This window comes from Cornus florida, unplaced genomic scaffold (genome assembly GCF_030987335.1).
Source record: "Cornus florida cultivar Cherokee Brave unplaced genomic scaffold, ASM3098733v1 CherokeeBrave_3.0.0_Hap2_Chr08, whole genome shotgun sequence".
In the NCBI taxonomy this organism is placed as follows: Eukaryota; Viridiplantae; Streptophyta; class Magnoliopsida; order Cornales; family Cornaceae; genus Cornus; species Cornus florida.
In genome coordinates, this window is record NW_026775578.1 from 10,139,470 (window position 1) to 10,154,342 (window position 14,873).

The 14,873-nt window shown below is 33.9% G+C and overlaps 1 protein-coding gene across 1 annotated transcript; it reads right to left on the minus strand.

Moving 5' to 3' along the window:
* Window positions 1-1,246: 1,246 nt before the first annotated feature.
* On the minus strand, window positions 1,247-12,414 carry LOC132269703 (uncharacterized; the record flags this gene model as incomplete). Its single annotated transcript, XM_059770960.1, has 10 exons — window positions 1,247-1,977; window positions 2,077-2,128; window positions 4,209-4,341; window positions 4,431-4,638; window positions 5,789-5,888; window positions 5,989-6,075; window positions 7,470-7,711; window positions 9,343-9,431; window positions 9,557-9,686; window positions 9,799-12,414. Coding segments are annotated over 10 exons (3,810 nt in total), but the record flags the coding sequence as incomplete, so codon positions are not given.
* Between the last annotated feature and the right edge of the window lie 2,459 nt (window positions 12,415-14,873).

Consider the following 14,873-nt stretch of genomic DNA (forward strand, 5'->3'; position numbering starts at 1 on the left):
GAAAAAGAAAAGAAGGAATGGGCTGTCATAACGATGGGAATATATATTAATATATATATATATATATATGTAGAAGTGCAGGTAAAAGATACAGTGGTGCATGGTTGCACTCAGTGGACCAGAAACAGCTGATGTTGATAGGAAAGTCTTGTTTGGTCAGAGGCAGTCTTTATATGATGACGTCATTTCTCTTTAGCTCTCAAAATCTCTATCCCATTAAATTAAGGATGTGGAGCCCTCACCAGCTCGCCTATCTATTTATTGGTTATTTAAAAACATATTTGAGACACTCAATTTATTACTGTAGTGTGTGTGTGTATATATATATATATATATATATTTTAGTATACAGGAGTATAATAAATTCAAGAAGTGACATCTTTCTATTTTTTTAAAGAATTTTTTTGGTATACAGGAGTATAATAAATTCAAGAAGTGACATCTTTCTGTTCTTTTAAAGAAATTTTTTTGTTTGTCTCTTTTTTTTTTTAAATCTTTTTTTTTTAACTACACTTTAGTTCCAACCTACTTTTTGGTTGGGATTAATGTTACGATGCCTTCAATTATTCTTAAATAACATACATTTAATTATTTTTTTTCTTTTTTTAAAAAAATTTTTAAAAAAGTTTGCACTATTTAGTCAATATAAGCTACTTGCATGGATAATACTGACTCATTTCTCACTACTGTTGGTAACTACATAAATTTCCTGATTAAGATAACTATTAGCCAGTGCTAGCTATACTTGATTGTCAAAAAACATTTAGAACATTCAGATAAATGAAAACTTAAAAAACAATAGAATGTCACATGAAGACCTTCCAAAATACTCCAATAAAAAGATCATCAAAACAGTGTAAAGTAATCTAATCCACTCACGGGGTGTGTGTGTATATATTATATGCACGTACATTGTGTTCCCCTGAGTTGGAGAAGCTTGTCCGAGGCTCACTAGGCAAACCGAAGTTTGTTACATTAGATTTATATGGTTGACCCAAAATGTGGAAAATAATTTTCCAGCTTTGCAGACAAGCAAAAACAGAGCACGACGGACCTAATGCAACAGATATAGAGCACTGAATCAACATGGCACAGTTTCTCTCAATGTTGCTTTTACTTTATTATTTCAAAAGCCACACAATACATGAATACAGATGTGTGAATTTCACATCAAAGTTCAAAAGCCAATTAGCTTCTCGTCTGATAAGTAAAACTATAAATTAATTGTGTCTAAGATCCAACGATGAAACTAGGATAACCCCAAAGTAAATATTCATCGCTGCCCAGATGGATAACAAATTCAACCAACAATTTGACAATAAGCAGGTAAAATTAGCAATCAGAAGATTCAATACAGCACTCTTGTACATAAAACTCTATTTTCTCAACACAATGGCTCATCCCTGGTAGAGAAAACTTTGAAACTTTATTTATCCACCATCGGAGGGGGAGAAAAAAAAAAAAAAAAAACAATCAAGAAGCTGAAAGGCATAGCATGGAGATCGATAAATCTCATTTAGAAAAAACTGCTTTTATGTGCACAAAAGAAAATCCAAAAGGAGCTTTATGTGTATCTGCAACTACCCGAATATACAAAAGATAAATAGAGACTCAAAATCCTGCAGCCCCCCTCCTCCTATACGCTTTACAAAGGAGGAATCTGCACTTTATCAAGCAAAATTTGAGCTCCCATGTCCAAAAAACAACTAACTCAACAGATACTCAGAGCTCACAAACACAATTGGCTATTCTCATCTCACCATCCAATTAATCACATTTTTACATGGTCATTAGTGGAATTAGTAATGTGGGAAAGGGTCATCTCTAGCAGGCTGAGAGCCTTCTCCTGCGCTTGTAACACATTAAATGGCCTTTTCCAATGTTGACGCTTTCCTTGTGAACGGCATGTTCAACAGAGCATTCTAAACTGATTTCACTTTGGCAAGGTACGGACTCGAGAGAAGTCGATTGACTCACCTGTGGATTTGGAAACAAACAGACGATTTACTAAAAGACACAAGACTAAATGAAAATAATATAATTAATGTAAAAATGGTGCGGGAGACGTGCAAATACCAGAACCACCATAGGAGCAGCGCCAACATTACTGCCATTGCCTCCAGCAATACTGCCCAAAGTCACAATGGTAAATTAAGTTAATCAGCATTTTCAGCAAAATATTATAATTTATTTATTACCTTTTTTTTTTTTTTTTTTTTGCATTTATAAAATATTGTATTTGAAAAAGGAAATACAGTTTTTCTTTGCAATGGGGGTTAGAAGCTCAAATTAGATAGGTGGGCCATATAACACCACCTACTTACCATATAACCCGACCTACTTTCTTCAATTGTCTTTCAAGGTTAATATATAAAATTAGCAGCCCCCAAGCCGACCCTGACCCCAAAAAATAATATAAAACCAACAATTTGAAGACAGTTTGTAATTAACTATATAACAAATACAGATATTTCTTTCCAACTATCTCAGAAATCCAACATTTACAAAAGGAGGTACATTGTCTGTTCATGCATTCTATTACAGGTGGATTCCTTCCAGCACCTTCTCAACTAACTAAGAACATACACAGTTTTACTTCTTAATACCTAAAACTGCATGAAATAGAAAGAATCACCAACTTCAATTGAGGAACTGAATTCTAGCACTGGATTTATTAACGAACTACATTATTCCATATCCCAATATTAAATTTTTTTTTTTTTTTAAAAAAGAAAAAGAAAAAAGAAAAAAAAGCATAACCTTTTCAACCAGCCTTTAACTCAATTACAATATGAAAATAATGCTTTAATTGAGTTCTAGGCAGGTTGACTGGTTTAAAGTCTTCACCTAGGCCTTAGTATGGTTAGCATAAAAAATGTCTCATAAGTACAAAAAGCATATATGATAATACAAGTTTCCTACATAATTATAAATAAGACTAATATATCATGCTTATCTTGTTACATGATTTACTTCAAAACAATTGGCTGCGCATATTGCATACACTATTACGTAAAAATGTCTTCTTATACTATAGTTGAAATTTAAAAAAAAAAAGAATTTTATGAAATATGAATCTCTAGCCATTGCACTAATGTCCTTGATTAGGGTATTCGATCATTTGACACTTTACCTATACCAGAACACATAACTAGTCCATGTAACCTGCATACCTTCAGTTTACAAGATTGACACACTATGGCTGATGATAGAATTGTTAATTAGATGGTTTTCACACTTAAATTTTTTTTTTTATTTTTTTCTGTCTCTCAAACTTCAAACAACACCAATTAGTTCAAATTTTACAAATTCATCACTTAAAATTCAGCTCTAAAACTTTCGAACTTAATTTTCAATTTTTGTCAAGCAACACCTAAGTATATAAATCATTCATTATTTGTTAGATAATAATGGTTTTATAATTTTTTTCAAAAAATTAGCAACAATGACTGGTGTCAATATAAAAGTATGCATGCCTACATAAGCAAAGTCTCTTCTAATTTTTATATTCTCCAAGTAATTTATAGCATGTAAAATAGAATAAAATAATTGATTCTTAAACCATGGAACTTGAAAATGTGGTGCTGGTGAAAGTTTCTTAATATTTTTTTATATATATTAAAGGATATTTTGGTGAATCACTTTTACAAACTCGCAATCGTAAACACATTCCAATAAAAAAAAAAAAATTATAAGTTACTGCATCCATAGGGTGCGTAATCCATTTTTTTTTAACACAATTGCACAACCACACATGTGCACAAATTGTTGCTAGATGGATTTAGCATTTAATAATATTTAAGAGATCGGAAATAAGGTTCTTCTCCAAGTCCTGTGAAGTAGAGGTTTGTGCTAATATAATTCACAGGCAACATCTCCTGAGTCTTTTTTGGGCAATAGAAATATTATTGAATAAATTTCCTTGTACCCTTTAACTTGTCATGCTTCTCTACAATAATTTAATAACTACATCCAACTGACTATGTCACATCGTCTGAGGTATCATGACATTTAAGTGAACCAATAACTGCTAATCCCAAAATGGAAACTTTATTCTTTCTTTCTAACCTGAGTCAAATCAAGTACTATGTGCTTGAGTGTCACTCTCTGGGTGAGTGTTTTTTATTATATTTACAAATTCCATGTTTAAGCCCATATATATTCTTTATTGTTATAACAAAATTGAGGAAACAAGAGGAGAGACATACTCAGCCAGTCCTTGGTCCACAATTCCATTCTCCGCAACTTGATCTGCTTGAAATACTTCAGAAACAGCACTATTCCCATCCAAATCAATATTATAACTTCCATTGATACCATCACAAAGTTTTTGCTGGGTTCCTGCATAAAGAAATATAAGAGTATAAAAGAAAGTTTGTAAAATGGTTACAGCCTTTCTACAATTTGAATGGAAGAGACATGAAACATACCTCTTCGCGCACTTAGTTTTGTGTAACGGGGCTTAATTATGAGTTTCTGACACATGACGGTACCCTGGAAATCGAGGAAAGTATAATCCAGAAAGTTAAATCTCTCAGATTCTATCATTCTTGAAAAACCAAATGAAGTAGTCCAAGTGTGTAGCAGACTAGGAACAGCGGGCAAAACTAGCCTTTCCACTCCTAATTCCCTGAGCTTCTGAAAAACAAAAGTGGAAAACAATAGTGAGTAATGGACAAGGTACATGTTATATTTGTAAGTTGTGTCTGTACAACAAATTCATGGAATTCCACCATCCTTATTTGATTTAACCCCTTGTGTCTTGTTTATAACTTTCCCTTATTCTCTGCCTTGTTAGATTAGGGTATTGGTCCATTGATAAACAAATTATAGAGAAATCATTAACTTTTCAATCTATCATAGAATGACTAATCTCTCCACTTAAATTTTACTTCATAAAGCTTAGTACTGCAACAAATGCAGAGCTTAAGAAGCAGGCATCCAAAATTACACAATGTCTCGTGCGGGGCTAAATTATAGAGGATATCTAATCTATTAATTCAGAGCTTAATAGTTTTATACTAAAGGTTCCTATCTGATGTACTGGTGATGTGAATCCTCCAGTTTATAACATTTCCAAGAATATTACTAATACTACTTCAGTTGCCAGAATAGGACTATGACAGTTAATATAATGAAATTCCGTTACGTATGGAAACCACATCAACTAGATTGGAGATCTTATATCTTGGGATTTCATAACATCCAGAAAATAACATAAATTTAAAAAAAAATAAAAAATTAAAATGATAAGAATAATCATGAAAGGACTTCTATATCATAAAATTCCTCTACCACAGAACATTAGGAAATATATAACTTGATAAGAAATAAGCTTACAAACTAGTCACTCCAAGGAAAAGTATGACTACAAGAATTCATCATTACAAAAACAGATTAGCAAGTCAAGTGATTAAAATATAGAAATTACAGGCAATAGCCCAGGGAAAAAAAAAAAATTCCCACCCAACTTCAGAAAACCAAAATTTCAAAAAGGTGAAAGGGCTTCTTCTACCATCATAAGTATCAAAAGTTCTACATCCTTTTGGACAGTTTACTGCTCTGATAGGTAACATAATGTGATTAGATTAATCACATTTTTTATATGGGGGGCTAAATCTCAAGGTCAGTCTGCATCATTTCAAAATTGGAATGCTGCTACTCAAATCAATTCAGATTTTAGTAACAATAAATATCAAGGACTCATTTAGAAAAGAAAAATAATAATATCAATGACTCCCTCCCCTGACCCAAGTCCACATATGCACAAACACATATAGAAGGTTACCCTTTCAAGCTCATTCATCAAGATTCGGCACATTCCACGTCGGCGATATTGAAACCGCGTACCAACAAGCGGTACTTCTGCCACCTTTCCTCCATAAATCCTGAAGAAGAAGAAGAAGAAGAAGAAGAAGAGCTTTTCAGATTACCATAAAATCTAAAAAAGACAAGGCAGTTCATCATGGATCTGTAATTGTATAGTACCGTACAGTAGCCACCGTAATCAATTCATCATTTCTCTCCAAAATGACTGTATAAAACCCTCGGAAGTTCAAACGATTTAGTTCTGACCTGCAAAATTCCCATTTATTACCATCAGGTTTGGAGCAATAAGATGTATGCCTTCTGAGTAATAAATAAAAATATCATCAAAGGACATGGACAAACACACCAACTTCAACTAGGAAAAAAAGAAGAAAAAAAAACACACACACACACACACACACACCAACTTTATATAACAACAGCAGTGTAAGGAAAAACATCACAGGTTTAAAATGAGATGGACTCAAGTAAAAGTAGTGATCTAACCTCCAGCTAACAGCAAACACCCATGAGATGCCAATTGAGCGAAAAATTTCACCAAATATATCTTTTTATCAAGACCAATATAATACATGCAAGTTTTCTAGTCATTCAGAAAATTAAATTTCTCTTGGTAATAAGGGAAATCATTATGACTTGAAAAGATGTAGTTCAATAAAAATAACATTACCAAGAACCTACGGTCATAATAGGCCACACACATCATAAGAACATTGCATATCTGGGAACCTTGTACATGTAGATGATATTGTTGAAGGTAATCTGGTATCTTAGAGAAGGGGCTTAAGTGGGAAGTTAAATTGCTAGGAACGGGTAGAAGAAAAAAGTCATGGAGAAATTTATGGGTCATGAGTGACATCAGATTAATAGTCAAAATTAGAAGAGAATACCAACGACGTAGTGACACATATTTTTTTAATGAAAAAGACTTTAATAGAAGACAGGAAGGAAACATAAGAAAGAGGAAAGGCTTTGATATTTTTAAATGAAAAAGACTTCTAATAGAAGACGGAGGAAACATAAGAAAGAGAAAAGGCTTACTCAAGGATATACTGACAGAGAAATACAAGGAAAGTAACATGCAATAAAAGAAAATTATAGACACTATAGAGCAACCATCACTTGTTAAAATCAGTTGTCTTGTAGACAACTTATCTCTACTAATGAGCAAACAACATACGTTTTGTTCTACTTTTTTCAATTAATAAAAAGGAAAAATAAAGAAGAAAAATTCTGAGTACAGCTAAGAATAAACATGCAGTAAGCAATCAACTCCTGTTAGTAACATCAATGCAGTCAAATACCACTCAAAAAAGATATATCAGAACAGAAAGAATATCTATGGAACCACAACCACAAATAACTTGAACACAAGATATAGGTGGAATATCAATAGCACAGGTATGAAACGGAAATCAGAAAATATAGAATAACTTTCTAGTTCAACAGTCGAACAAAATATATGTGTGTGTGTGTGTGAGGTTAAGTTGTTAAAAGATGTCTTTAATATATTCATCGAGTAATAATATAAACAATGTCATGTTCCCTACACACACACACACAAATACACACAGACATAAAACGCAAAAAAAAAAAAAAATTATTGAAGAGAACTGAATTTGGAAATTAGATTATCTCACCATCTACTGAAGACGATATCTTCAACGAGATCTCTCCTCGTGTGAGATTCCTTAATGGGCTTAAAAACCTCATGCATCACACAAAGAGCAACATTGAGCTTGCTGTAAGTCTCTGTCAAGGCCTCATTGTCAGAGGCATCATGATCACTGTCACATTTCGTGTATTTCAAAAGAGTCCAAGTTAAATCATCTTCACCCACTGGAACTGGTTTTCCCAAAAGCTTGCAGAGGCCCAAAAATATCTGCAGAATGACACGAGAGCTTCAAAACATACATATAGTGTCATGTTCAAGAGGTTATATCAATAAAATAATAATCCACCAATCACAATATACTAATGTTTCTCATGCATTTACAAATTTATATATTACAAACAATCACAATCAAGTAAGCACATTTCCACATATGCTTTCTAAACTTGAGTTTTATTACAATGTAATTCATTAAAGACTCAAAATGTCGATGAACCATCAGATAATAGCACATGTACTCCATCACAACCGTCATTTTATGATCTTAACCTTTTAAATCTCACAGACCAAATGGAGAACTTTGTTTCCTATGCGTCTAACATAATATTAAAATTAAAATCACATAATAAATGGCATATAAAATTGAAAACATGCAATTGCAATGGGCTGAAAGCTTTCAATAGCCTTGAAATAAATAAATAATAATATTTGCACCTTTAGAAACACTAAACATTTACTTTTCCAATGAGAGATGCTACAAAGAGGCTATGCTGGATCATTGTAATATAAGGATTGACACCTTCTACAAAAAAGTTATACTAACAGAGTTTCTTTGCAAAGTCTTGACATCTTTATAAGTTGAGTTTTTGAAGACTTATGGTGGCTACAGACTGAAAGATTACTTGAATGCTTATTTCCCAGTTGCAACTGAACTCTCCTCAAAGAGGTCAAAACCCCATTACTAACATTTCATCCTTTGCTTCTTTCATTTAAATATCCGACCTAAACCTAAGGTAGTTCCACAAAACTAGAGTAGTGAAATTCAAAGATAATGTACAAAAGCCAGAGTCGTTAGTGAAAGAGCAACCATCAGCTCGACTTCAAAATTCAAACCCCTTTATCTGAAAAAAAACCAAACCACAATATCTCTCTCTCTCTCTCTCCCTCTATATATATATATATATATATATATATATATGCATATGTTCATGGTAAGTTTGGTAACAAATATTATAAACTAGATTAGTTTCTACTCTTCTTCCTTTACATAAATAGCTGGAGACTGCAAACTGAGACTGGCTACACATTTTTGTAGGAAACCGGGGAAAAAATAGAGAGAGACATGACAGAACAGAAAATGAAAGAAAAAGCTTAGAATTATCTCTCTTTTTTTCCCTAAATGAAGACAAAAAATTATAGAAAAATAATATTGGTACAAAAAAAAGAAAAGAAAGTGAGAGCAGACCCTCACAACAACAAGCATAGCCCTACAGAATAGGGATAAAATAAACGAAAGGCTAAACCCTTGTTGCACTAAGATACATAAAACAAACTCCTATAAGATGACATCTTGGAGGCATACCCCCAAGACATCCAAGACTTCCCAAACAATAAATTTAGCAAGCATACATGGTTCTCTACAAGTGGAACCATGAATTCTACCATTTCTCTCAATCCAAAAGCTTAGCATTATCAATTTTAGCAAAATTATCGTCCATATTGATCAAATCAACTATAGCTGAAGCAAATGTAGAAAAGGTTATTCACATGGTTCTAATTTTTTAATTGCATGAAGATAAAGAAAGTGGTTCTTCTGAAAAAGACATATGTCAGTCAATGTGAAATACTTTTTTAGAGTATTAAACCAGACTTCTATCTAGAAAAGGAGAGGTTTGAAATACCTGTTCACATTTTCTATTGCAAAACCAATTTCCTTTAGAATATCTCTCCAGCTTTATGAGACCTCTTTTTCTTAAGCATCCAACATGATCTGCATCAAATTGATTAATTAATCAGAAATGTATTCAATATGGGTGAAGTTGCACAGGTGTAGATTATATTTTACACATTTTTGCGTGATATAACACATGTACAGGAAGTATATAGTTAACGCACACTGATGCTCGCACTGAGCACAAATGAGAACACTATTATCCAGAAACTGTTCAGTGTCTCTGTTGAATCTGCTTTGGCCACAAATTCCACAACAGCATGATGGGCAGAACCAGTCGCCATCTGGTACATCCTAAATAAACAACAAAATATAGTCCAACATCAAAACTCAAAATAATAATTCATATTTATTCTTTGAAAAGAAAAGAAAAAACCAATTCAACACAAGAATCAAAGCCTCTAACCTTCAAACCAAGGCAATATGCATGGAATGATGATGGACATTGATCACATAAAATTAGTTCACCCCCATCGTGACAAACAGAACATATGTAGTCATTTGTGCTCTGATGCCGCTTACCCTTTTTCACATTAGGTTCTATCACAAAGCTTTTTTTACAATTTTCACGTTTCAATTGCATCTGACATTCTAACAAAGACCTTCCATCCTCTAAAAAAATATTGGCAGATGGTTGGTGATTAGTGCTACCAGCATGAGCTTCAAATTTCTTAAGAGAGAAAACTTTTTGGCAACAATTGCACTTGATCCCATGACGAGTTATTCGCCCTTCTGCCATTGGAGAATGATCATTTCTGCTATGGTAATGTACTTTTGCCCTAGGCAACACCACATTGTTATCTATTAACCAAGACAATACAGTTCGAGGGTTGTCGGAAGAAACCACCGGCTGCCGGGCTCTTTTTCTAGATCGCAGCACACGAATTGGACGATCAACATTACCGTCATCTCTTAATTTGATCAAAAACTTAGATTTCTTTCCTTTCTTCGGCTTTGGAGAGCCAACATTTTGATCGATCATTTCAAGCAAGTTAGATGGAAAATGCAGGTTGCCATTCTCTCTATTTTTTCGAAGTTTTCTAAGTCCTCGGGCTTTTAATTTACTAAGTTTCCTTGAAAATGATATCCCAGAAGAATCCCTTGACCACTTTTCAGACGACACATTCAGTGGTACCAAATCTCCACGAAACTCAATATCAATTAATGCAGAAGATTCACCAGCTAACTGGGCCTCAGTTTCCTCATTGGCATTTGTATTTTGCCTTGGTCTACAGGTAGAAGCACCAAAATCTGAGAAACCTCTTTCATCTATACAGGCTTTGCAGGCCGTTAGAAGAGAATAGTAAATCCTCCCACTTGGTGATTTGTACCGCAATTCCATTTTGGTTCTCTTCCTAACGTACCAGACGGACCACCCATCAGATGCAAGGTGCTTCTTTGCATAGAATTGCAACTCGTTACGTGCACCTTTCCGCAGTCTGTGGTGATGATTCTTATCCTTGAATGCAAGTGAACAATAATAGTCCATTACTGCTTGAGGGCAAGAATCAGATTCAATAATAGGTACATCGGAAGTAGAATGCACAATAGATTCTCCCTTCAACAACAGCTGTTCGGCAAGCATAGATGAGGAAGGACAATTGGGTGCAGCAAAAGAAATTCCCTTGTCATCGTGAGAATTTAGAGAGACAACCTCCAATGAAGATTCTCTCAACTCCTGGCACAGCTTGCGAAGTGAATAGTAACATTTCCCATCAGGTGAGGTGTAACGTAGTCTCTGTATTCCTTTCTCTCTCCTAAACTTAATTTTCCAGCCCAGATATGCAAGATGTTTCCTAACTCTTTGTATTAAAGCAGTTGAAGGCCTTGTATTAGAATTAGATAAAAGATTGTATTCAGCAACTGTATCTGGGCAATATTCAGTTCCAGCAACCAAGTCATCTCCTGCAGGTAGCCACATATAACAGCTTTTTCGCGTAGGAGATGTGAGCATCCTTTTGGGTGTTTTAGAACTGGTACTAGAGAATCCCTCACTGTTGGTATTGGAGCTGATCCCCGAATATTCATCTGGATTGAAAGATAAAAGAGAAAAACCCGGAGGGGGTGAACATAACGTTTCTTCAAGGCAGGGCATTTTTGAGTTCATCAAGGGACTCACATCCAGACTACAATCCTCAATAATTGATGCCAAACCATTCCAATCAATGTCACCTTCAACAGGTGGAACGTTTGCATTATGTAGATCACTAGGCTGCATTTTGGTCACTGAGCCATCATTTTCAATTGGTACAACAGCAAGAGAGTTACCCAAATCTGCTTGAGGATTCGGTATAACATCACAAGCAGGTTCAGATAATTCCAATGCCTGCTGGGATTCCTCTACCAGGTCTTCTGAAGAGTCCAATTTAAGTAAAAATTGGTGAGTTAGATTTAAATTATCAATAATAACTTGAGTCACCAAATCTTTCCAGATATTTCTCGCGAAAGAAGTCCATTCCTTAAGCTTAATAAAACCTTTATTTCCCCGCATATCATACCAAATTTGCCTTGCAGAAACTTGAAGGGGCCACTCTTTTTGGATATCTTCAAGCACCTCAAGTAATAACCAATTCCCACGAGGCTTCCAATCTCCAGTATACTCATCCCAATCCTGAGTAATCCGTAACATCTCAATTTTAAACGTCATTGCATCACCAATATCTGGAAAGAAAATCTGCCGGTTCTCACAACCATCTTCGTGGTCTAAAATCACACCTTCCCACCAAGCCTCCTCGTAATACACATCAACACACTTTCCATAATGAAGACACCATTTCTCAAAACGAAGCGGAGGTGGCAATGGCCTTATCAAGGCACGATGGTTAGAGGATGTCCTGTTGGCAGGGACTACCCCATCAACTATAGAAGGAACTGTTTCAATGAGATTTTCTGAACCATCATTGCATAAAATATGGTCGTATTGGATTTGAAGTGCCTGACCTTGGCAGGCAATCACAGTTGCAGAGTGCCAAGACCCCTGAAACCCCTCTTCAACACTCCTTACCTGCACAAATTTCACACGTTATATGGGAAAATCCTTAAAACACAAACAAGCATTACCTGAACTCTATATATCATAAAAAAGAAAACATTAATCAAACCCACAACCTGATTGGCTAAAACCCAAAATCTTATAAAAAAAAATAAAGCATTAATCAAACCCATAACCTTACATACACAGTAAAATCTATATATACCCAAAGTAAATAAAAATCAAACCCATAACTCTATGTGCATGTACACTACTACTATTAAAGAAAAAAGAAAGATTTATTAAAACCCAAAAATTACTAAATCTATATAATCCCATATTAATCACTGCATACACAACTATGAATAAACCAAAAATAGACTTTAGAAAATGATAAAAACAGAGACTGTACAAGGCCACAATGTAAGTAAAATCAAAGAAAAAACAATCTTGGAAACTTCACAATCTATTGATAGGCAAGAAAAGAAAGGCAATAAAGACTGAAATTATTGTAAATAAACAAATAAAGGGAAACAAAATTAAACGAAACTCAATAGGCACAAACTCCGAAATTACAACCAAAAAACGCAACCCAATGAAATCAAAAACAAAGAGGGCTCTATTTTCATTCCGGGACGTGAAATAACGATTTTCTTCAATATTTTAACACGAAAAAAAAGAAGGAAAAACTTAAATAAGGCGACATTACTTCAACTTTTTGATCTCGCTTTGGGTGATCATCCACTATTCTGCGTTTTCTTTTCTTTTTTGAAGAAGTCGAGTTGTCAATCTCGGCCGCCATTGGAGGGTTTTGAGTTTTGTGAAAGTATGGGTAAACGGATTGGGGAGCAAGTAACAGAGTCGGGTTTAACAACAAAAGGTCTCTTCCTTTGTCATCTGTTGTTTTTGGTAAGTCTTTCTCACTCATCGCTCTTTCTCTCTCTATATATACACACATATGGGGGTTTAAGAAATTAATAAAATATAACCTTCCAGCCCAAGTAGCGTGGGACCGATACTTGGGGCCGTAGGGGACGAATTCAAAATTAAAATTTATTTTTTTAGATATACATTTTTTATGGTTATATGGAAGGATAGTGATAATATATTGTCCTTTAATATAATAAATTTCGTACTTTTTATATTAAAAAAAGTTTCATCTTCTAATTTATGTAAATTTAGTACTAGAGATTATAAATTAATTAAAGTTTTTAACTCTCTTACTTAATAAATATATAAATTATGAATTTATTATTGAAAAAAGTGTAGAAAATAGACTTAGATTATTTGCATCCAGATCTAGAGATGCCTCAATCAACCATAAAAGGTAATAAACAAAAAGAATGACTAAAATTAACATGGAACAAAGTTATTAAAAATAGTTAAAAATACTGTAATAGATACAATGACATGTAATTATGTAATAGAAAGAAGGATTGAAATATATATATATATATATATATATATATATATATATATATATATATTTATGTTGGCAATCCCATTCATATATTATTAACGCAATGATGCTGATAATGTACTAATAATTATTAGTCGAGTTTATGTTAGTGTTATTATGTTATTACGTTAGTGTCCAAGGCTACTTAGATTATAGGTTATGATACTCATGGATGCATAAAGGATCGGTAGAGTAAGAGAATCAATGGGAACCGGATTGAACAGGTGTTTTGGTTCCGATTTCAAAATTTTGTAACAGTCAATTTTCAATTAAATTTTAGTTCCAGGCTCTAGAACCGAAACCGAACTACTAATTGTATATATTATTTTTTAATTATATAATTACTAATATATATACTTTTGACTGTAAATTTTTCAAAATACATTGATATATGTTGAGTAATCCTATTAAAAGAATATTCATGTAAAATCTCTCCATCCAAATTGTAATATAGACAGACATAAATATATATATATAAATGCATGTTCTCTCATGTATGCTTTTAGGGATGGTAATAGGGCAGGGCGGGGATCTCATTTCCCATCTCCATTCCCGGTCAAAATTTTTACTCCCATCCTTGCCCCCATACCCGTTTAATTTTCAACCCCATCCCCCCTCCCCGTCCCGCCCCGCCCCGCCCCGCCACATTAGCCCCCGTCCCCGTCCTGCTCCGCATAACATTTTTTAAGTTCCAATTCAACTTCAACAAAATCAACACATCCATAATATTTTTCAACCTAATAATTTAATAAAATTTCAGCATAATTATAACAATTTAAAACATGATCAGATGTTTGATGCACAGCGACTAAGTTTTTTTCTCTATGCTGTTTTTTCTCTCTATGATCTAGGGTTTCACTTTCAGAAGTAAAAATATTATATATATAGTTATGTAATTTAATAATATTTTATAACATGTAATAGCAATTTTGTAAAAATGCATTATAAAAGGGGCAGGCGGGGTTACCCTCTCCCGCCCCCACCCCATTCCCCGCCGGGGTTTCAAATACAATCTCCATCTCCTCCCCATTTACATGAATGGGTCCCCAAA